Genomic DNA, 22,547 nt, shown 5'->3' with positions numbered 1-22,547 from the left:
CATGTATACGTTGGAGATGGACTTTTCTGAAAACGGAACTTGGCAACAATTGGAGAAAAATCCATCGCAGCTCCTCTGCTGAATATTAGTTTACTACTTTCCGATGCGTCGGAATGAAACAATTTATGAATCATAAATAGTGTTCAGTCAATGAAGAATGAGTATTATTATATTTCGTATTTTAAATTAGAGGCACAATTCAAATCATAACCAATCATTGATTAATTATCCAATTACAGTGGTCAAAGTGTGTCCTTACTTTCATATTCCTTAAATTAAACTTTTTCAGCAAGTAATTGCTCAATCCAAACTTGCATTTGTTCAGGCTCTACATCCTTTCCAAATCTTGCGACCACTTGTCCTCTTCGATTCACTAAAAATTTGGTGAACATTTGAATCACTGAAATATCTTCTCCTTCCAATAGTTCAGGATGTCTTGCAATTTTCTTTTCCAATTCTTCTGCTTTTTCTTTTAAGAATGCAAATACTTCATTTTCTTGATGAGAATTATTCAAGTGAATGGGAGCCATGACTTTGAAAGTGTCATGAATCGCTTGCTTAATATCTTGTTCAGCTTGTTTTGGATCCTTCACAATGGAATTGACATTGTATTGAGGTGGAGAATGTTCGTGAGTCACCTCTTTTTCACACGTTGGAAATGCTAAAATGGACAAGTCTTTTTTACCATACTTTTCATTCAAAAGGCGTAATTCCATTAATTGTTTATATTCGGTCGGATGAGTCATGTGTCCGAGTTTACTCATTCTGATCAATTCATCCTCATTGATATTGACCACAAGACAAACTTTTTTCTTAAAGGTTGAAAAGTCAATGATCTTTCCATCAATATCTTTTGCCTTTAAATCATAGAATGAAGAAACGGATAGAGCATTGAATTTAGATGAAGTAGAAAAACAACGAAATGTTGAATTTAGGGGAGATTTGATCATGGATGCTCGGATCTTTGAGTTCATCTTGATCCATTGAATTCCTTGTTTTTGTATGTTCATCTATCATGATCAGTCCGAGGAGAATGTATGAATACTAACTTGCGTCAAGAACGCTGCAAGGACTTACCTTGTGGGCTTACGAATGTCGTCACAATTTTTTTAATCGTTGGTCGTTGTGACAAGACCAAAATTGGTGTGAATAAAAATTCATGTTGATTCGATACTTTTTGAGTCCTCATTCATATTTGGAAAATTAAAAACAAATCCATTGAAAGAGGTTATTGTTGCAGCCAGGATCACACAATAATCCCTCGAGGAAGTGCCAAAAATCAACTTGGCTTAATTTTTACATTAAAAAATTTGAAAAAAAAATGATGTTTTTATGTCTCGCAACGATTTGCGTCATTGCCTTTCTCGCATTGTACACTTGTGCCAAATTCCGAATTTTTGAAAATCTCCTCTCCCGACATTTCATCTTTGATCCCAAAGAATTGGATCAAATCGTTAAAAAAGCTGTCGAGAAATATCCCAATCATTTTCCAGTTTCATTAGGACCACTCAAACATGGAAAGGAAGAAACATCCGTTTGTGAAATTACAGATTTAGCACGAGATTGGATTCGAGAAACTCCTGACATGGATGGAAAATATATTTTGACTTCAGAAAATCCAGACACGATTTTTGAAAGGAGATGTCAATATATTTTGGAGCAATTGTGTGAAAAATATCCAAATTATTGTTCGGATGTGAAAACGATGAATTTCTTTGATAGTAAAAAGATGAAAGAACAATGGATGTTTAATATGTGTGGTGTAGGTATTATTGAAATGTGTTATGAAAGATCTAAATTTTTGTAAATCATGATTGTAAATATTCATGCATGATACAAATGCAATTTGGATGATGATTTATGGGATGAACTACCAATGTATAGGGAGCTCTTGGTCATATTTGTGTGTTCCATTTTAGTTTTACTGAATATATTATTGTAAGTGAACGATTGTGTACAAGTAGTATTTGTGAAATATGTTTTGTGAAATCATTATAAAAGCTGTATGGAACACCAGTGGGTACCAGTGGATATTCTGGACGATACATGATGGATGTTTATGACTTTATTATTCAGGTAGGTTGGCTTGAATTTTTCTGAACTCACTGTCCATACCAATAATGAAACTCTTTGTATCTATAAAACCTTGAAATTTCAAATTATAGGGACATCATGAAACTTACACTCCTGGCAATATCAGAGGTCTGTACTACAAACCAGGAGACATGACCTTTTTACCAAGATTTGAGGCATGTTCCTATAAATCAGCTCCTCATACCTACATGATGGAATATGGAAGAGGATTCCCAGGTGTGGTGTTGGGAGCCTGTTATCCTTTGATGTCTGCTCTTTTTACAACATTGGATTTCTATTCATTCTATCATCAAATTAAGGTCGTGTCTGGACACATGATGAAGAATTGGTTTTCGAATAGAAAGTTTTAGTTGCCACAAACAAACCAATGGTAAAATTGCAACATCTTGTTGTTTTTATTTACTGAATAAATTACATTATTAGTTATTTCTTGATGGTGGAGGGTTGGATAGCAGATATTCAACGGCAGCATTGACATTTCCGTTAGTGGCCAAAAGAGCCTCAATGTTTGATTGTTCGTCAAAAAAGCCCATTTCTTGTAGTTGAGAAAGTTGTGAGGCAAATCGTTCTCGTGGAGGTTGTGTATTGGCAGTGGTTGTTGTTGTTGGCATTTGTCCGCCCATCCATGGATTGCCAAATAAGAATGGGTTTGGCATTTGTGGGAAAGTGTTTCCTCCGGTTGTTGTGGAAGTATTTGTGGTACCGCCTTGAGGTTGATTGAGCATTCCTTGCAATTGCATTACTTGTTGAATAAATTGAGGATTGCTTAGCATGGTTCTCAACATTGGATTGTTTTGAGTCATTTGCTGTAACATTGGGTTGGAGTTGATGAGCTGATCCAACATTTGTGGGTCAGAAAGCATTTCCCCCATCATTCTTTGCATGAAAGGATTGTTCATCATTTGTTGAACTTGTTGTGGATTCATTCCGCCCAAGTTTGGTTGCATACCTCCCATTCCACCCATTCCCATTTGACCAAACATGCTTGCAAATGGATTGGTATTTGCTGTGTTTTCAGTGTTGGCAGTAGGTGTTGTTGTTGATGATGTGTTGGTAGTAGGTGGTGTTGTTGTTGCTGTTCCTGTTCCGGCAGGATTATTTCCCCACATGTTAAATGGTTGCCCAGGTGGCACAGAGCTCTGTGTGTTTGATGTTGTTGGTTGCTCTGTTGTTGATGTTGTTCCTCTAAACATTTCAGAGGTGGCTTCATGCAAAGGTTCTTGAATATCGCTATACATTCTTCTAAGAGCGTCAAAACCTCCTGGAAGATTTTCAATATTACTCATAGCCAAATCAGTATTTCTCATCATTTCTCTCATAAGTTCTGGATTTCTTGCCATTTCCATTGCTCTTCTGATCATTTCAGGATCTTGAAGCATTCTACCAACTTCAGGATTATTTCTCATAATTTGTTGCATTTGAGGATTAGAGCTCATCATTTCACGAATGAAATCTGGATTGTTGAGCATACTTTGTACAAAAGGATTATTCATCATTTGTTGCATCATATTAGGATCTACGTTTGGCATTCCACCAGCTCCGAACATGTTATTGTCTCCTCCACCAAAACCACCTAAATTTCCAAACAAATTGAAAGGATTTTGTTGTTGGTTGGTAGTCGTTTGTTGGGAGGTTGTGTTATTCGTAGTTGTGCTGCCCGTAGTAGTAGTGGATGATGGTACAGTTGACGAGGTTTGAGTAGTTGTGGATGGCGGCGTTGTTGTTGCAGAGGTGGTTGAAGAAGTAGAAGTAGTGGCACCAGATGGTTTGCCTCTCACCAAGTGAATAGTAAGACCTTCTTCAACGTTATAACTCTTCAATGTGGCTTGATCCTTGAGTACTTTTCCTCTGTAGATTAAACGTTGATCGGAGGCTGGAATATTGGAATGATTAGCAACGACTTGTTTAAACTCTTCAACAGTATTATCAATATCCACATTATCAATAGAGAATGTATCTCCGTTACTGCATCTAATGGTTACCTTCATTTTCAATTTCTAAAGGTGATGATGATGTAAAATGTTTCCACAAAAAATCAGAGTAAATATTAAGATGATGATAAAATACAAAAGAAAAGCAGATGTGGCCACACAAACAATTATCCTGCACGAAGAATCGGAATAGAAACCAACCTTATAACGGAACTGGTGGTTTGATTTTTTTGTTTTTTTTAAAATCTATTTTTGATCTCTTGTTTCCTCTTGTTGTGTTGGTGACGAGCGTCATCTATTCGACGATTTCTCAATTCCTTTTTATTCTTTGGCATTTGGTCAAACAAGACAAAATTTTTGTTGAATCTCTCGTTATCCACAAGCCATGAGCTGATGATTCATTCTTTTCAACGACTGGAATTTATTTTCAATCACACGAATCTAAATTGATACAAGTTCAAATCTCAAACTTTGGAATTAACAACCAATGGATTCATGACCATCGTTCATCATCTCAAATTCACTCTCTGATTCTTCATCCTCATGATCCGAGGTATCAGTCATTTCATCAAATTGAATATCAAAAAGATGATTCTCCTCTCCAGGTTCATCATACACTTCAATAATATCATTGGAATACCATTCATTACGTCTCAACACTTTTGAACTCGTATGAAACATGGTCATTAAGATATTCTCCATTTCTTTCACGCATTGAGAAAGTTCTTCAATACCTTGTAGAATGTACTGACTCACAGAGTCATTCGAAGCAGCATGACAAGTGAATGTTCCAATGCCACTCTTCTTCACTTGTTCACTCCTCATATCGACATGAATTCGTTCTTTGGAATTGTTTTGCAATTCAGTAAGCTCCTGAATGATGCGACATGCTTTTTGAGACACGGGATATTCGAGAGCCGAGTTCATAAAATCCAAAAAGATGTTCAATTGTTCTCTTCTTAAATCAACGATATTCTGGAGGTAGAGATTCATTCCTTCGAATTCGATCACTTGGTCATTTAAATTGCCCAATATTTCAGCTAGTTGTTGCTTGTTAGATTCCACAATTTGGAGAGTACACAATTTGACAATGCCCTGTCGCATTTCATCAATTTTGCTTCGTAATTTGGGTTGATCATGATAGAGTTGATACCATCGATGAATTTTCTTGAAATAATTCTCAAGATGAAAGTAATAGATTGTTTTTGACATGTTCCAATCGATTCTTGAAATGTCACAATGTGCACCTTCCACAACTTTCTCCAAGCTCGTCATGAAATTGCAATTAGGGAATGAAAGACTCAACTCATAGAGAAGACCATTCACAAACATGGGCCATGCGTTTGCAGAATGTAAAATATTGATTTTACACAATTCGGAAGGTTCATTCAGTGACGATCCAGTTAAATAGGTTGAAGAGTTTGGATGAACGTTTGCCAATGAATTTTGAAGAATAGATTCTGGCAAAGTGAGATATTTGAGGTTTGGAAAAGCTGTACAAAAGGCCTTAATTAAGGTTGACAATGACAAACCTGGATTCAATGACAATTGATAAATGGTAAGGGAAGAGATGTGAGAAAGTGGTTTGCGAATGGCTTGACTCAATGTATCTTGTTGACAATGGCACAGACTTAAATGTTGGACATTGACAGGAATGGATTGAACAGAATACAAATTGGGAATGGTTAATGAAGTCAATGCTGACATGTGCTCAATTTTCAAAATGTGTGGGAAGAGTCTATTGTTGTTGTTGTTGTTGTTGTTGTTAATATTCACAGTCGATGGGAATTTTTTCCACAATTTCAAAGTTTTCAAACGTGTACCAAACGAAGGATTTTCCATGAGTTGCAATTCTTTTTCTTTCAAATAACCATTGCATTCTAATGTTTCAATGCACGGTAGATGCTTCTCAACGATGGAAAACAATGGGAGAGAGTTATTCAATGAGACATTTGTCAAACGCTCAGATGAAATTCGAGTCTTGGACGTTTCTCCTGATCGGAATTGACAATTTTCAAAAGTGAGACTTTGAATGTGGCTTCTTCTTCCCAACAAGTCACTGATGGATCGATTAGTGAAAGAAACACCAATAAGAGTCACTCTATGGAAAGCTTCACACAATCCAATGGTGCTTGTATCGAGAGTGTGACATCCATTCACAATCAATTTGGAATGTCTTGTGATCAAATTCGAAAATCTTTGAACAAGATCTCTTGTCACAAAATCAACCAATCCTTTGGAAGTGACATTGAGCAATCGATCTTTCCACAATCGATTGGCTGATTCTTGACTCAAACATTCTCCAGCAATGGTCTTGTTGCAACACATTAAGCTTACAATGGTGGACAAGAAGTATTCATCATGAATGAAACTCATCACGTTTTGTAAAATGTCAACAAGTTGCAATGGGTGTTGTGATTGATCACACTCGAATGTAAATGACGAACGAGGAGAGGTTCGTGTACTCTTGTTTGTTGCGACCTCTGAGTGTCTACTGCTTGGATCGAATGGTTCATCAAGACATGGCTCAACCGGTCGCTTTCCATGAAAGTCAGTGGGTGGTGGTGGTTGTTGTTGTTTGAAGAAAGCAGACGATGGTGTTTGTGGCTTGTGGATTGGATTGTTTTTTGATCGTTGGGCCAACAGATTGGATTGCAGATGGCGAGGGATTGCAGGTTCTTTCATCTCTTTGGTGTGTTTTTTTTAGTTTGGGAATACCTGAACGCAACCAAATTCAAAGGTTTCAAAACACCATGGAGTTGCTGCTGTTGCAAGCGAACGTGATGTGGTGCGTCGGCTCTCGCAAAAAAAATTGAAAATCAACATCCGATTTTTGAAACGTGAAAAGAATGAGACTGTTCTCATGAACATTAATCAAGCGGCAATGGTCGTCTATTCGACTTTAAGAATGCAATCAGAAGTTGGGATGACACCATTAGTATTCATTTCCATCGTTCTGATCTTGTCACAAACTCCAAAAGTTTGTCACGGCAAAGATTTACGCGTTATAGTTGCTGATGAGGGAAGTGAGTAACTATTGACATGAACAGTTGTTAAAGGGTCCATGCCAGGTCACAATTTTCAAATCGAATCACAAAAAAAACACCAAAGACAATGGATGAATGAATTGAATGGTCAAGCCTAAGTAAAAACCATTCTATAATAGACTTTGCTTCAAAGCAGTGACCGAGAAAAATTCAGTTTATTCTGGTGTAGCTTGCATGACTAAGGTTTCTTGGGACCTTTTGCACCACTCTTCGAAGAAATAATCGCTCAAGAACACGGATGAAATCTAAGATATTAGTCGTAATCACAATTCATGAGCTCTCTCTTCACACGACGGTCAATATAGTTTTCAACAGCTTTATAACAATCGACAGTCATTCCACGCATTGCATCTTTGAACACCTTGTCTTTCTCTTCATACTCAGTCCAAATTTCCAAAGCTTGCTCCACTCGTTCTAGAAATGGCAGGGATCTCAATTTTGATAGATTATGTTTTAACTGTTCATCCTTCATGTAAGCAAAGCATTTCACCAAACTTTCACAGTCATATCTGGCGAAATATGGAAAGTCATCCATTTCGCATTGCAAGAATTTTCGTCCATACTCTGAAGCACAAAAGTTAGCAGTTCCAGCAAACCCTATCAACGAATCATCGTTACAAGCAAATCCCCAGTCAATTAATACCATATTATTTTCGTTTGAACAGTGGTGTCTTAATATATTTTCAGGCCTAACGTCTCTGTGAAACACTTTGCGCGCATGAGCTTGTTGAAGAATACGCAGGAGTTGAATCATTTCTTGACTGGTGGGTGCGTAAGAAAGAGGAGAGTACATTTTCATGGTGAAATAATTTTCACCAATATCAAGTATTTCAGGAAGTCCAGGAATCCCTTTTAGCGTGTTCAACGTCTGTGTTTCGTTTTTAAAGGTGTGCATTGTTTCTTCATTTGGTGCAAACAGTTTTAGAGCAATAGTCTTGTTGTTCATAGCGAACACATATGAAGAAGCCCCTTTACCAAGTGTTGACTCGAATGTGTGCTCAATTGCAGGAGACATTGTTACTTCCTCGTCACAGTTATATTTCAGCATGTTAAACAAATACTTCCACCCTTCATAAGTAGTATCTTCACCGAACAACTCAAACTCTTTGGTGATTTCACAATAGATGGTTTTAAGATTGGGTGCTCTTTTTGCTCTCATAAAAATGATTTTATGAAAGTTGGAAAGGCAACCGACAACCTCAGTTTTGGAAACGTGATTCTGGAGAGTTTTCATCAGAAGTGCGATAAGCTGGCCTTTTTGTTCATCGCTTCCAAATCTATTGGATGGGTTCATGAATTCAATAAAACCGGAAGCAAGAAACGATAGACCCTCAAAGCATGCAACACCCGAGTAGTGTGTTTTGGCAATGGTTATTGGTTTCGGGATGAGAGTGAGATGGGGGGAGAGTCCTTGCACAACAGAAACGTATCTTGTATCCAAATACGTTACATGATACGCATCGATGTGTTTCTTCAATTCCCTAATAAAACAATCTTGGACATCTGCCTCAGTACTGATATGAAATTCTGAAACTCTATGATAAGGAATATCATTTTCAGTTAGTAGCCAAGAAGGAACTTCTAAATGATCTTTGATCGCATTTTCCTTTACCTTATTTTGAAAGTACTGGGCATTGGAAACAGAATCGTTTGAACTGCTTCTTCTTTTTGGAGTTTGACCGTATTTCAATTCAAGCTCCTTCATTTTTATTCGTTCTCTACTTGCGATCTTTTCCTTTTCAATCTTTGCGTTAGTCCTCATAATTTCTAATTTTTCCTTTTCCATCTGTAATTTTTCCTTTTCAATCTGTAATTTTTTCTTTTCATTCTGTAATTTTTTCTTTTCATTCTGTAATTTTTTCTTTTCAATCTCTAATTGTTCAAGAGCAAGTTCCCATTCAGAATTGGTCGTGATTGTTGGATGCGACGATGAAGCGCTTGAGTCCGATCCAATGCTGTTCATGATGAGTTAAGGAATTTTTTTAAGGTTAATAAATTATGGCTTACAAACCGGGCGTTTTAAATCATAGGTAGGCCTGTTATTGAATACTTTCTAAAACCCAAGTTATTCATGACGTCTTACCTCTTTTCACATATTCGATTAAGAATTTACTCTATTAAGTTATTGTTTTGTTGTGAATTGTATTCCTTACATGGACTGTACAGCCTTAGAAATAACAATTCAGACTATTTGAAAAAAGTACTTGCCAAAGTGTACAGTATTGATTTTTTGTATAATGATTCGTCTCATAAATATGAGTCAAAGACATATTGACCATCATCAGTCCATATCCATTTCATCATTCTCGTTATTCCCCAACATGATCATCAGTTTCCAACACATGATCTTCCATAGTCTTGAATCACAGATGGCGTTGAGAACTAATTTCATTCCTTCAACGTTGGAAATATTATTTTCTTACTTGGACGATATCGCTGCTAATTGTTGCTAATTGTTGTTGTTTGGAAGCATTAATATTCTTGAAAGTGCACAATTAGATCATATCATTTCATCAATACGACAAGTGGGGATTACTATTGTGCTCCTGCATGTGCAAATGGACTTAATTAAGGTTGATAACCCCACAAACAATGTCTGTACACTCTGGTAATAGACGCCATCAGGTGAAGGACGTCATGAGTACGTGGTCGAAGCGCACTTCATTCCTTCGGCCAATATATGGAATGATGCCCGAAAAGGTACTGTAGTGTCCAATAAACCGTAACATTATCTATAATTGTTCATGTTGAATCTTAATGGTTCATGCCTTTCTCTAATTTCCATCTTCTTCCATCACGATGATGTCGATTCTTGAATGAACAGTCAGTACCCAATTCGTACGAGATGAGAACTGTCTAGATAGTCGTTACTTGAGAAATCCCCACCTCACTCACTCTTATTAAGGAATGTATAAAAAAAAACATGTGTCAAGGGAACCGCGTTTTACATTAAAACAAACCCGTGCCGTTCAAAAATGGTCGTGAGCTTGATGTGGCCTCCAAGTGTGGAACATGCGCCTCATGACCAAAACAATGCAATACTACTCGAGCGTCAATCACGAAACGTATAAATTGAAATCACACCCTGGCGATCATGACACAATCTTACCAAAAACAAATTGTTAACAACCATCGTCCGAGAATCTCAACCTTAATAATTCAATATCGTCATCATGGGCAGCTGTGCAAGTGTAGTGTTACATTCCAATGCAACTCTTCAAACAGAAACATCAGAGAAAGTGGTCATTGACTTGATCTCTTATGGTTCACAGAGTGATGGAAAGTGTTGTCAAGAGTCCTCATCTTCAGATTGTACCAGTACCTCCCATCCTTCTTCTTCAAATATGATCCTCTCTCAACAACACCAATCACTGGATACGTCTCAAACAGAAGCAGATACTCCTTATTATGAGGAAGATGCTGCTTCATCTCCTGGTTCTCTGTTGGATAAAAAAAGAAATTCCTTAATCAAGCCGGGTCCAGTACGTCATCGATCCATACCTTTCATTATCATTTCACAATCGACAAGATCACAATTGACTACTCAAAAACGGCCGATGGCTTGCAGTGCTTTTCTATGTGTTCCTGATGATGTCAAGTCGTTTTAATGATGTTTCAATTGTTCTTTTTTCTGTACATACACATTAACTTATTCAATCTGTGAAGACCTTATTTACAAATTAGAGTTCTTCAATTCTTCCTTCACCCGTGTCAATAATTTACCCAATAAATTCAAGCCTCTCCAATTGTTTGGATGAGTTTCGATGGCATCCTCTTCTTTCAATCCAATACCCCAAATACAATCACTCGGAGAAGCTTCAGCCAATGTTTTGTCTCCTGTCTCAAGTAGTGCTTTTTTTAAATGTTCATTCTGCGTGAATTTTGCCATTAAATGTTTATAAACCAATTCCTCACGATGTTGTTGCCAAATTTGTTCATCAAAATTTGAGACTAACCTTCCCAAGTTTTTTGCAGTTGAGGGACTTGATGTCTCTAAAATTTGGGAAGCAATTTCATGGTCGTTAAACAACATGGCCTTTTCATACATCATTCCTACCTCTGTATTTTCAAATCTGTGTCCGTTTAGCGTATACGGAGCAGTATGCCAATTACTGAACGGTGATTTATCTTTCCAAAAGAAATGATACTTGTCTGAATTTCCATATTTATCATATGATTTTTTCTTTGAGTTATTGCTGTTAGTTGTAGAAATCTTTGAATTGTTGCATGACGATGATGAACTAGCTTTTGAAGGCATTTTTTTGAAGTTGTCGTGAACTCTTGGTTGACTCAATTCAGAAATTGAAGAAAAATGCTTTGGTTTGGGTTCCCATGTCGTTTCCCCTTCTTGTTGGTGTTTTTCTTGGTGTTGTTGTGGTTACAGTGTGAACTTGGTCGATCTGATGAACTGACCGCCTCGGAACCGAAATTCATCTCAGATTTATCCCATTCTTCTTCTTCACATTTATTAGTACAACAAACAACGAAAATAATAATGGTTTTCAGCAACAACTCTCCAATCATCATTCTGCAATGCAATTTGAAATTACTCTTTTTGTGAGTCCTTCGGAAGGACCCTCTGATCATCCAGAAACACTATTGGAGTCTAATTGCACCAAGCGGAATCATCCTTGTCCTTCCATTCAACATGCTCTTCATGTGGCCGATAAAATGTACAATGAAAGTTTGATTCCTCGAATGGCCATTCGTTTACTGTTAATGCCCAAATTTAATTCTGGCAGTTTAATCTATGGAAAAGAGCAATGTAATATTCAATATTCACAAACGATTGATTTTTTGATCATTGAATCGGACAGTAGTGTGATGGAACAAAGAATTGAATTGGATTGTGAAGGACAAGTCTTGTTTCAATCTCAACATGAATTTGATATCAAGACTTTACTGTTTAACATGTTGAATATTTCGAGACTTCATTTGGGAGTGGATGGCACTCGAATTTTAAATATGCGTCACGTGAAATTATTTCAATTTGAATTCAAGTCACAAAAACAATCGAGTGTGGTCGGAACGGAAGAAATTATTTTGGTCATGCATGGTTGTGAAATGATAACGAGCAAATTTGATATTCTGCAAATATTTTCTTTAAATATTTCACATTCCGTAGTGAGTGATAGCGACTTGCACACGCTCTCTGCTGCAACCATAACTATGAGCTGGTGCGAGGTTCGACGCTTTGTGTATCGTTCCTTAAATGATGTGTGGATTACACCTTGGCAAAATCAACTATTTCGAATTTCAAATTGCAACATTTTCGACTCCATCTTCACACTTTTTGCATTCAAGGACGTTTCTTTTGAATCTGTGAGATTGTATCAACAAAATTCGATACTCTTTGAATTTACCTATTCTGTGGAGCTTGTTGACTTGATTGCAAAAGAAGGAGCGTTATATTTACTTTTTCAAGGAATTTCCAATCGTATTCTCATTTCAAAATCTGAATTTTCTTTTGTGAATAGCGTTCAGGGCGTGAGATATATGATAGAAATGATTACATGCTCGTATGTGTCCATTGAAAACTCTGTCTTCACAGATAATCAAGTTCCTCCCATTTCAATTTCCAATGCCCAAACCGTAGGAATCTATGCAACCCAGTTTTATAGAAATTCAGGGCCTTGTGTGAATGCAATCATGGTCAGCGGTGTTGGAACAACCTCATTTTCAATGGACATGTGTAAAATGGTGAACAATTCATGTTCTTCATGCAATGGTGCTGCCTTAAATGTGCAAGCTTATTTTGTGACTTTGTCCAGTGAGTTTAAAAACAACCAAGCACAAAATGGAGGAGCTCTCTATGTCGAATCTAGTGAATTTTTGGGCACATATTCAATATTTGATGGAAATTTGGCACAATCTAGAGGAGGAGCCATATATTTACGACTATTTGATTCCTCTTTAACCACTACAATCTTTGAGATGACTTGTGTGAACAACACAGCTCTCTTCTCGGGAGGATGTATCTTTTTCCATTCTCCTCATGACAAGCATTTATTGAAATTTTCAGAATCGAGCGGTAACGTCTTTCAAGGAAATGTTGGTAATTCTTATGGCAACGATTTTGGAATACCACTTTACAACATTGATTATCAAGTCCAAATTTATTATCAAGAGAATAACAGGAGTATTTTCAACAGCAATTCCACACCTGAAATTTTCATTTATCCTGGTCAGGGAATTTACAAGTTACAACTCGAATTGTGGAATAACAAAACCGAGAGAGTATTATTTTTGGAAAATGATGCGTTGGCTTTATATTCCATGTCAAATTCAGATGCGTTTGTGAGCTACATTCCAAGCAACGATTCTATTGGCTTTCGTTCCATTGTCATTTCAATTTATTCTATCGAGTCGACACCCTATAAGGCCGTGCTTGAAATTAATTCAGAATTTAGTATTGAAATGTTCATTCATGTTCTACCGTGCCCTGAGGGCACTTTTTTAACATTGCGTAACGTTCCTGGAGGGACTTATTTGTGTTCTTCAGTACCATATATTCCATATAATGTAATCATTCCTGCGGTAGCCATTGTGACCATCATTATATTTGTATTTACAGTTCTATTGATTTATTTAGCAATTCGAGCAATTCGAAATATTGTTCACAGATTGAAAATGCTCGATCGAAGATTACGCGCTGAGAAGAAAATGGAATCAAAATTGCTCGAAAAGAGGGTGGTGTTGATGGATGGCAATGATAATGAGATATCACATTCCACACAAAGTGGTCAATCGTCAAAAATTGTGGATGAAAAGACATCATTACTCTTTGATGGTCATTCCTCTAGAATAACCAAATACACAAATTCGATCAACAACAAGTCATCCTCTTCTGCAACAGCTCACTCATGGATGATTTCAATTGATGAAATTGAAATTGTAAAGAGGATTGCAGAAGGAGCAAGTGGAACGGTATATTTGGCAAGTTGGAACGGAACTAAGGTTGCCTTAAAAACTTTAAAACACTATTCAGAGGAATTGATTTCTCATGGTGAACAACTCATTCATGTGGATGAGGAAGAATTTGAAAAGGAGGCATCTTTACTAGCAAATATTCGACATCCTAATATTGTGCAATTCTTTGGAGTGATTATGGCTGGTTCTAAGAAATATTTGGTTGTGGAATTTATGGAAAAGGGAAGTTTAGACAAGTTGATTTATAATTCAAAATCAGGAACTGAAAAAATAGATCTCTTCAGAAAAATTGATATTCTGTTGGGAGTGGCGAAAGGCATGAATTATTTACATTCATTGAAACCAAAAGGTATAATTCATCGAGATTTAAAACCTGGTAATGTGCTGATTGACAAAAATTCCACTTCCAAGATTTGTGACTTTGGAATGAGTCGAACCTCTGATACATTTTCAAAAGACTCTGCCACCACAAATGTTGGAACTCTATTCTACATGTCCAATGTAAGTGTGAAAATAATTAGAATAATTTTTTTGCAATAGTTAACTGTCGCACGTCATGACAATTTCTGTGTGATCCGTTTATTTTACATTTGAACGATTTACTCATTTAAGGAAATGTTGGAAGGAAATTCATCCTACAATCACAAAGTGGATGTTTACAGTTTTGCAATTATCATGTGGGAATTATTTTTTGAGGAAAGTCCTTACATGAACAGCCATTCCAAAAAAATTTACAAGTTCATGAACCACGATTCCACTCATTTCAATGGATTTAATGTTCTTGTGAATGTGTTGAAAGGCATTCGACCTGTCATACCTTTCAGTTCAGAGAATGAAATGACTGAATGGATTATGGAATTTGTTCAACCTGATAATTTGAGCGTTTCTCTACAAGTGTTATGTGAAATTACCAAACAATATATTGAGCTTATGAAGGCATGTTGGAATTCTAATTTTAATGAAAGGCCTGATTTTGGAGAGATTTGCAACAGGTTGAACCAAATGATTTGCTTTGGTATTAATGACAAGTGACATTTCCTGTGTTGTTTATGTGTTTATAATTATTGACATTTTGGAAATACCTTACACCGTATGTCCATGTGTTCACAAGCCTCAAGTCCATTCTGCATCATTCGCTGAAAACGTCTCTTGAAAATATTCATTTTTGACTTTTGACAATTCCAATACTGGCAAGTATCACTTCATTTAGAAAATAGTAAGATTATACATTGAGGATTCTCCATCAAAAACCATAGTACAAATGCATTGGCTCTCCCATGAGACCTTTTTTTGTTCATCAATGCCATCTCCTTTGCATATTTGTCTAATTTTGAGAAACTTTTTGGGCGAGAGATTTGGTATGGTTCAAGTTCAAGAAGATCGATCGACCAAACATGTAGCACCTATCACATGCATGAGATGTGCTTTCCGAAACGGTTGGCTGAATAGATTTCATGAGTGATCAGCAATGGGTTTCCTTTGCTCGAAAGAGTGTTTTCACACAACGGCTTAACACTAATCACGTACAAGATCCGACCATGATTTGGAGATGAATCTTTGAGCATCAGCTTTAAATGTTGCCAGTTAGTGAATTGCTTTGGGAATATTGAAAAAAACGAATACTCAGCTCACTGCTTGAAATAATTGTTTCCTCGTGCTTGCCTAGTGCTGTCAAATGCCAAATCAAAATTCCAATCCAATCCATGATCAGTCAAAGAACAAGATGAAGCGAAACGAGCTTACCGCTCCTCAACCTAGAAAACTTCGCAAGCAACTCAATACTCTCGATTTCAAAAAGAATTATTTCGAACTGGACATGAGCTTCGATCAAGATGTCAAGCTTCTCAAATTTGCTCTTAACATCCCACCAACGGATGAAGAACGATCTAAATTGATGAAGAGATTTCATTGCAAAACTTTGAAATTCGATAACAACAACAACAAGAAGAAGAGAAAGCATTCTCCAGCTAACACGAATGAAGAACAGATACCTTCCATGAATAATCACAACAATGATGAATTATTACCTTCCCCATTACCTTCCTCACTCTCGAAAGAGATTGTTGAACAACCACGAAAAGTCATGAAAAAGAACAAGCATGCTGTTTCGGTGGGTTTAACCAATGAACATGCAGGTCCAGAGACCATTCATACTTTACATGATACTTCATTGAGAATTGCAACAACAACTCCATCCATTTCATCATCATTCAAGAATAATAATAGTAGTAATTACTGCTCGTCTATTGAGACAATGATGTATCAAAGTGTTTCATTGCAAGATTATTTGAATACTATGAAGAGTCCACCTCAGAAAGAGGATGAATTGTATTCATTCTCTCCTCTTGAGTCTCATCCCTTGCAACATGACTCGTTGACTCAAAAACCATGCCATGACATGCACGAAGCACGTCCTTCTTTTGTAAATGATCATTCTTCACAAGTTCACTCCTTCAACACGAACCATTTTGGTGCTCTTCATTCATCATCCTCTTTGTATCAATATTCGTATGTTACTGCTGATGGTCAAAGCACTCCACTTGCCTCCTCTCAAACGATGCATCAAAATGTGCCCAGTTCTGAATGGTTGATTTCTGGAAATTTATCATCGTGCTCATCCTCGTGCGATGGTATGGATGTGAATACCATGTTAAGACAATTATTGCTTCGATTGTTATTGGAATCAACGACAAGTAAGGTGACATCCTCATCAAATGTAGAACTCCAAAATTCAACGTTGGATTGTTATTCCAATACCATTGATAATACCATTGATACCAATCAATTGAATAATAGAAGCGATCAAGAGTTTCTAAATGATTCAATTGAATTGTTGCATTTCACCGATGGTTTACGACATATCAATAGTGGTAGGGGTGAGGAGAGAGATGATCAATTTGATCCAGCAGCCCTTAGCGATTTTTGAGTTTGTAAAGACACCATAAATGGATCGTCGTTTGAAACAATGAGAATATATATTCATTAATCTCATTTCTCATCAGTTGCACCTTGTTTTATAATAATCCCATATTCTATTATTGAACAACTTGTTTTTCAATTTTGTGAATTTGTTAATCCCATATTCTATTATTGAACAACTTGTTTCACAAATAGCATAACTCATTTCTGGTTGTAATGCAAAACTGTTCCAACCACCAAGCTCACCAATGCCACCACATCCACCTTAAAAACTTTCGCAATTTCTTTATTATATCCTTCCAAAGACATGTACGCTAACACCATAAACGAAATGACGCTTGTCAAACCCATCATCAGCGCACTCTTGACATGTCGTGGTTGAAATGCAGCATAACACAAATAGGAACCTAAAATTCCAAATAACACAGCTCGGTGACGCATTAAAATAATTAAATTCGGGTCCTGTATTGGAATACCATACAGAGCATGCAATTGATTGGATCCGATTGCTCCCGAAAGTGGCAACAAGTGAATGACACCAGTTGTGAGCAGCGACAATGAAACAGCGTAATTCATTTTTTTAGGTTTGTAATTACGAGGGCTTATTTTGATTGCCGTGCCACATGCCTTATGACGTTCTAACCAAAGTCAACCTTGGTTTAGAGTTATATTCTTTGGGCGGAGTAGCTCAGGTGGGAGAGCGTTGCGAATCCTGTTTAGCAGCAAGGCCAAGGGATCGAAGCCCTTCTTCGCTCATAGTTTTTTACGTGTGCTCGGCAGGGTTGTTAATTTTGGTTGTTCTCATACAGTTGTTGATGCAACAGAAAAAGGAAATTCAAAAAAAAAATGAAACGAAAACTCACAGAAAAGCTTCAATCATCATCCAGTAAAAATCATTCATCATCATCGGAATCCACCAACAACCTCACACAGAGCAAAAATAACGGAAAACAAAAGAAGACTAACGCATCAAAACGTACCCCTTCTTCGGAGCCTCCACGAAAGAAAACTCTCCTCTCCAAGCCTCAAGATCATCATTCGACCAATGGAAATGAAAAAGCTGACAACAACAAAATTCAGGAAACAAATGTGGAACAAGATGAAGATTTTCTTTCACAACTCAACGACTCGGATAAACGTAAAATGAACAAGAAGGAAGACTTGTTGAATAACTTTTACAATTTTGAATTGGAGGTTCCAAAGGAATTTGAAAAGATGGACATCGTCAAGAATTTATACGTGGAACATCCAAGTGTGAAAGCAATGAAAAACGAGACAGAGATTAGAGCAAAAGAAGACATTAAAGTTTTCTGCTCTCGCAAAGGAACTATTATCCCAAAACCAGTCTTGCTATTTTCCCAACTCAATTTTCCATCTTTTGTTCAAAAACAGATCCAAGAAATGCAATTCAAAGAACCAACTGCAATTCAGAAACAAACATGGCCAGTGGTGTTGCAAGGTTATGATATGATTGGTTTAGCAGAGACTGGTAGTGGTAAAACGTTGGCGTTTGTGTTGCCTGGTTTAATGCATGTGTTAGCTCAAAAAGAGCTCAAGAAGGGTGAGGGACCAATCATGGTCATTTTGACACCAACGAGAGAGTTAGCCATTCAAATTCACAGAGAATGTGAAAAATTTTGTAATGCTAGTCAATCGGAAAGCAAGCCCATCAAGATTGCATGCTTATACGGAGGTGAAGTGCGAAAAAACCAAATCAAGGAATGTCGAGGAAAACCAGAAATTATTATTGCAACTCCAGGAAGACTTCTTGATTTTTTACAAGCTGGTATCACAAACATGAAACGGTGCTCGTATTTAGTTTTGGACGAAGCAGACCGAATGTTGGACATGGGCTTCAATCCTCAAATTTCGCAAATTGCGTCTCAAATTACTCCCGAGAGACAAACTTTATTTTTCAGTGCTACTTGGAATCGTGCTGTGCAATCGATGGCAATGTCATACGTAAGCAAAAGTGAGCCACACTTTATTGTAAATATTGGATCGATAGAAACCAGTGCCAATCACAATGTTAAGCAATCATTCATGTTTATTCAAGATAGTGACAAGATGGCCAGATTAATTGACATGTTGGACAAGCTGATTAAGGATCCTGATGATTGTCGTACATTAATTTTCTGCAAAACCAAGAAACGTACGGACTTTGTGACACAAAAATTAAGGGAATCTGGATGGCCCTCTCTGAGCATTCATGGAGAGCGAAAGCAAGAGGAACGAGAGTGGGTTTTGGAAGAATTTAGAAGTGGAGACACTCCAATTTTGGTTGCTACCGATGTTGCTGCAAGAGGTTTGGACATTGAGAATGTGAGATATGTTGTGAATTATGACATGCCTCATGACATTGATTCCTATATTCACAGGATTGGAAGAACAGGAAGAGCTGGCAAGGAAGGTAATTCTGTTTCATTCTTCACTCCTGACGACGTTCAGTTGTGTGCACCACTCATCAAAGTTCTCGAGGAGGCCGAACAAGAAGTACCTGAAAAGTTATTGAAATTGCAAGATCTCACGCAAAAGACTCATGGAGAGCTGAGCTTGTCACAACAAAAGGCAAAGGATAAGCTTGAAATTTTACAAAATAAAAAAAAGTAGACCATGTTTTGGCTGAGTTAAGGTTGTCGAGTATTATTTGTATTCTACTTTTTTTCAAACAAGAGTTCTTTGACAACACTCTTAATGGCACTGCACTTTTGAAGAGAAAGTTTTGTAGAGAAAGTACATGCATCGTTGGTTTGACCCATCGATAAGGCAGGATAAAACGCAAGCTGACCTGCTTCAAACCGTGGATGATCAACCATTTTCTGTGAAAAATCCATCGAACAAATAAACTCTCCATCTTGTCATATGAAATAAGTGTGAATTTAACGATGATCGGCAACATTGTCACTTACTTTTCGAAAAGGCAAGCTTGAAATTCTTCGAATCAAAATAAACACCAATCACAAATCCCTTATTGCGCACAATATTCTCATCGACTGTACAATACTTTTTCCTTTCAGAGCAATTATATGTGGAGTGAGCTTTGTGATACACACAATTTCCTTCATCATAAATGGCAAAACTGAAATTGTTGGACGAACCAAGGTAGTCTCTGAACTGAAAATTATATTCGATATCCACATCAAAGAAGCGATCCACAAGCTTTTCTCCAGATTCATTGATTTTATCTTTACACTCTTCCAATTTCAATTTCTCAGTTAACAAAATTCCAATCAAGAAATTGTCATATTGACCGCTCTTATGTACAATAAATTCGAAATAATGAATTCCGGAATTGTAGGTCATGGGTCGATTGACCACATTAATACCAGCTGAGGAGGAGCCAAAATTCTCTGTCATGACAATCGTATTTCCAGTTGGAAGTGAATGATGAATGTCGAATGTTGTAGTGTTTTTGTAAGCATCTAAATTGGTGATCATGGTTCCAGTATAACAGAGCTCTCTTCTAAATAAATGTAAATGATTCATTGCAAAACCAAATAATTTGAACCTTTCAAAACAAGTCCTGTAGGAACCATAGTCTCTCATCATTTTCGTATTCAAGTTGTTGTGACCTTGAGTTGTGGTCGATTCCTCAGTCTGATCATCATCAAAGCTATTCAAACTATACAGCCGCAGCAATAACTTGTACAAGGGTTCATTCACTCTCGTAGAATCCGGATAAAGTAGCCAGTCATCATCTAGTATGGTTGGTTGAGTGGTTATCGTGGTATCGTGATCAGAGGTTGTTGTTGCTTTTTTTCTAAAAAGGGAGTTGAACTTGCGTTCTACTTTTGCTACAAGACTCTCATGATTATCAGTAAGAGTTTGCGTGTTTTGATGATGATCATCATCAGAACCGAAAGTGGCATGGTTCACCAAAAATTCCTTATAATTATCATCAATATGATAAATAATTCGGAAGAATCTCTTACATGTGAGTGGAACATTGAGAAAGACTGAGGAAAGAGAATCCGTAAGATACATGAAAATATCAATCCAGAGCTCATCTGGTATTTCTTGGATCAATGCGTGAGGTTCCGAATTACGAGCCATTTTTTTTTCTGTTCTAGAAACTATGCTGCGTGATTTCGCGACAAGTTCATTATTGGATCAAAAAACGTTATTAACAATTTAATTGTTGGAAATGCTGCTTGTGGTTGTTGTAACGAGTTTCATTTCAGATGAATCTAGGGAAGATCGATTGGCAGAGTCCACAGAATTCGAATCGTTGCTGTGTTCCACACTGAGTGAGTCCTTATGCTGCATTTCATCACTCGAAACAGAGTCATCCCTTGGCACTTTTCGATGTCGATGGTAATAGAATATTTGAGCGAGAATTATCGAGTCCAGAACCACATTGACATGAGTTTCTAAAAGCCATGGTATTCTTGTCAATAAATATTGTCCATCCAATGAAAAGAGCCAAATGGATGTGGCATAACAAATATTTCCCGTGATTGCAAGGGAAAAGAAAATTCGAGAAAGACCTTCAGTGTCTTTGGACTATTATGTTGAAAAGGATCCATCAAGCAACGCTCTTCTCAGAGAAACCAAAGGAATCACTACTTACTTTAAAGTTCTTGTAGAGTTGAGGAATTCGAGAACCAATGTACATGATTGAGCAAATGCATCCAATAATGAAACCAATAATGGACAAGGCATTATTTGGTGGGAACACAAAATCATTGTGTTTTGGCATGGGAGGGTCTGAGGTAATATCCTCATGCAAGCTCAGTAACTTTCTTCCACTTGAAGACCTTGTTTCAATCATGTCATGATGGTAATGATTATTGAAAAAGACATATAACGAAACAACAATCACAACGGAGAGTAGAGCAGCCAGTGAAGATGCTTTCAGTTTTGTTTGAGAAGCACTTGAACTACTATTTGGCAGTAATGAGACATGGTGTTGTTCGTCATCATGATTAAAATGTTCATCGTCGTGCATGATAAATTGATTTTCATCCACACTATTTCGTTGAATGGAAGCAATATCATTTTCCTCATGAAAGAATACATGGTCCATTTCAATGTCATTTTGCTTTTTCGAGGTATCTAGTTGTTGCTTCTTCTTTTGGAAAATTTTAGATTTTCTCAATTTGTAGAAAATATATTGTCCAATCACAACAATATCAATCAACACAAAATATCCAGCAACAAAAATTTGAGTCATTAATTGGCCCGACAAGATGCACGCGATAAAATTGCACGAGTCTCCGAGAGTAGACTGAATTAAATATCCAAGAGCTAATGAAGAAGCACTCTTATTTCTAAAATTTGCAATAATTTGAGGAAACAATGCAATCATCCAAAAGAAAAGGCTAGCCATTCCTACATAGAAGGATGCTTGCTCCCAACTCGAGTGAACACATTCTCCGAAAATTATATAAATCCATTTAATGTATTGCAGTCCGGAAGGATCCACTTCTGGACATGAGCTTGTTGTATTGGTCGTTGAATTAGTGCTGACATTTAGTAGAACGAAATGGCTATGTTGCATTTTTTTGTTGGTTCGGAAATGATTGTTGCTTGCTAAATAAATGATGTTTTTAATTCAGGTCCTAATAAGGAATTTTCGAGATCCATGCACCGACAAAAATATATTTTTTCTGTGACTTCTGTTTGG

General features: G+C 37.0%; 13 protein-coding genes across 13 annotated transcripts; 5 read left to right on the top strand and 8 right to left on the bottom strand.

Moving 5' to 3' along the window:
- Positions 1-275: 275 nt before the first annotated feature.
- On the bottom strand, positions 276-1,193 carry C9374_014413 (uncharacterized protein; the record flags this gene model as incomplete). The annotated part of the gene is made up of 3 exons (XM_044690398.1): positions 276-1,010; positions 1,078-1,085; positions 1,175-1,193. 3 exons carry the CDS (start codon positions 1,191-1,193, stop codon positions 276-278), a joined length of 762 nt encoding a protein of 253 aa, XP_044553005.1.
- Positions 1,194-1,321: 128 nt separating this feature from the next.
- Positions 1,322-2,444, top strand: C9374_014412 (uncharacterized protein; the record flags this gene model as incomplete). The annotated part of the gene is made up of 4 exons (XM_044690397.1): positions 1,322-1,762; positions 1,885-1,938; positions 2,002-2,076; positions 2,166-2,444. The coding sequence occupies 4 exons, from the start codon at positions 1,322-1,324 to the stop codon at positions 2,442-2,444; spliced, it is 849 nt and encodes a 282-aa protein (XP_044553004.1).
- Positions 2,445-2,513: 69 nt separating this feature from the next.
- On the bottom strand, positions 2,514-4,320 carry C9374_014411 (uncharacterized protein; the record flags this gene model as incomplete). The annotated part of the gene is made up of 3 exons (XM_044690396.1): positions 2,514-4,091; positions 4,227-4,238; positions 4,312-4,320. The coding sequence occupies 3 exons, from the start codon at positions 4,318-4,320 to the stop codon at positions 2,514-2,516; spliced, it is 1,599 nt and encodes a 532-aa protein (XP_044553003.1).
- Positions 4,321-4,502: 182 nt separating this feature from the next.
- C9374_014410 (uncharacterized protein) lies at positions 4,503-6,710 on the bottom strand (the record flags this gene model as incomplete). The annotated part of the gene is made up of 1 exon (XM_044690395.1): positions 4,503-6,710. One exon carries the CDS (start codon positions 6,708-6,710, stop codon positions 4,503-4,505), a length of 2,208 nt encoding a protein of 735 aa, XP_044553002.1.
- A 615-nt stretch (positions 6,711-7,325) lies between these two features.
- C9374_014409 (uncharacterized protein) lies at positions 7,326-9,035 on the bottom strand (the record flags this gene model as incomplete). Its single annotated transcript, XM_044690394.1, has 1 exon — positions 7,326-9,035. The coding sequence occupies one exon, from the start codon at positions 9,033-9,035 to the stop codon at positions 7,326-7,328; it is 1,710 nt and encodes a 569-aa protein (XP_044553001.1).
- Positions 9,036-10,245: 1,210 nt separating this feature from the next.
- On the top strand, positions 10,246-10,680 carry C9374_014408 (uncharacterized protein; the record flags this gene model as incomplete). Its single annotated transcript, XM_044690393.1, has 1 exon — positions 10,246-10,680. The coding sequence occupies one exon, from the start codon at positions 10,246-10,248 to the stop codon at positions 10,678-10,680; it is 435 nt and encodes a 144-aa protein (XP_044553000.1).
- A 65-nt stretch (positions 10,681-10,745) lies between these two features.
- On the bottom strand, positions 10,746-11,330 carry C9374_014407 (uncharacterized protein; the record flags this gene model as incomplete). Its single annotated transcript, XM_044690391.1, has 1 exon — positions 10,746-11,330. The coding sequence occupies one exon, from the start codon at positions 11,328-11,330 to the stop codon at positions 10,746-10,748; it is 585 nt and encodes a 194-aa protein (XP_044552999.1).
- Positions 11,331-11,605: 275 nt separating this feature from the next.
- Positions 11,606-15,034, top strand: C9374_014406 (uncharacterized protein; the record flags this gene model as incomplete). Its single annotated transcript, XM_044690390.1, has 2 exons — positions 11,606-14,503; positions 14,615-15,034. The coding sequence occupies 2 exons, from the start codon at positions 11,606-11,608 to the stop codon at positions 15,032-15,034; spliced, it is 3,318 nt and encodes a 1,105-aa protein (XP_044552998.1).
- Positions 15,035-15,677: 643 nt separating this feature from the next.
- Positions 15,678-16,928, top strand: C9374_014405 (uncharacterized protein; the record flags this gene model as incomplete). Its single annotated transcript, XM_044690389.1, has 1 exon — positions 15,678-16,928. One exon carries the CDS (start codon positions 15,678-15,680, stop codon positions 16,926-16,928), a length of 1,251 nt encoding a protein of 416 aa, XP_044552997.1.
- Positions 16,929-17,122: 194 nt separating this feature from the next.
- On the bottom strand, positions 17,123-17,497 carry C9374_014404 (uncharacterized protein; the record flags this gene model as incomplete). Its single annotated transcript, XM_044690388.1, has 1 exon — positions 17,123-17,497. The coding sequence occupies one exon, from the start codon at positions 17,495-17,497 to the stop codon at positions 17,123-17,125; it is 375 nt and encodes a 124-aa protein (XP_044552996.1).
- A 270-nt stretch (positions 17,498-17,767) lies between these two features.
- C9374_014403 (uncharacterized protein) lies at positions 17,768-19,531 on the top strand (the record flags this gene model as incomplete). Its single annotated transcript, XM_044690387.1, has 1 exon — positions 17,768-19,531. The coding sequence occupies one exon, from the start codon at positions 17,768-17,770 to the stop codon at positions 19,529-19,531; it is 1,764 nt and encodes a 587-aa protein (XP_044552995.1).
- Positions 19,532-19,575: 44 nt separating this feature from the next.
- Positions 19,576-20,974, bottom strand: C9374_014402 (uncharacterized protein; the record flags this gene model as incomplete). Its single annotated transcript, XM_044690386.1, has 2 exons — positions 19,576-19,775; positions 19,831-20,974. The coding sequence occupies 2 exons, from the start codon at positions 20,972-20,974 to the stop codon at positions 19,576-19,578; spliced, it is 1,344 nt and encodes a 447-aa protein (XP_044552994.1).
- Positions 20,975-21,052: 78 nt separating this feature from the next.
- Positions 21,053-22,421, bottom strand: C9374_014401 (uncharacterized protein; the record flags this gene model as incomplete). The annotated part of the gene is made up of 2 exons (XM_044690385.1): positions 21,053-21,424; positions 21,492-22,421. 2 exons carry the CDS (start codon positions 22,419-22,421, stop codon positions 21,053-21,055), a joined length of 1,302 nt encoding a protein of 433 aa, XP_044552993.1.
- Between the last annotated feature and the right edge of the window lie 126 nt (positions 22,422-22,547).

Source organism: Naegleria lovaniensis, assembly GCF_003324165.1.
Source record: "Naegleria lovaniensis strain ATCC 30569 chromosome Unknown tig008, whole genome shotgun sequence".
Taxonomy (NCBI): domain Eukaryota; phylum Heterolobosea; class Eutetramitea; order Acrasida; family Naegleriidae; genus Naegleria; species Naegleria lovaniensis.
Note: the sequence above shows the minus strand (reverse complement) of the source record. Positions and strands in the feature narration are given on the sequence as shown.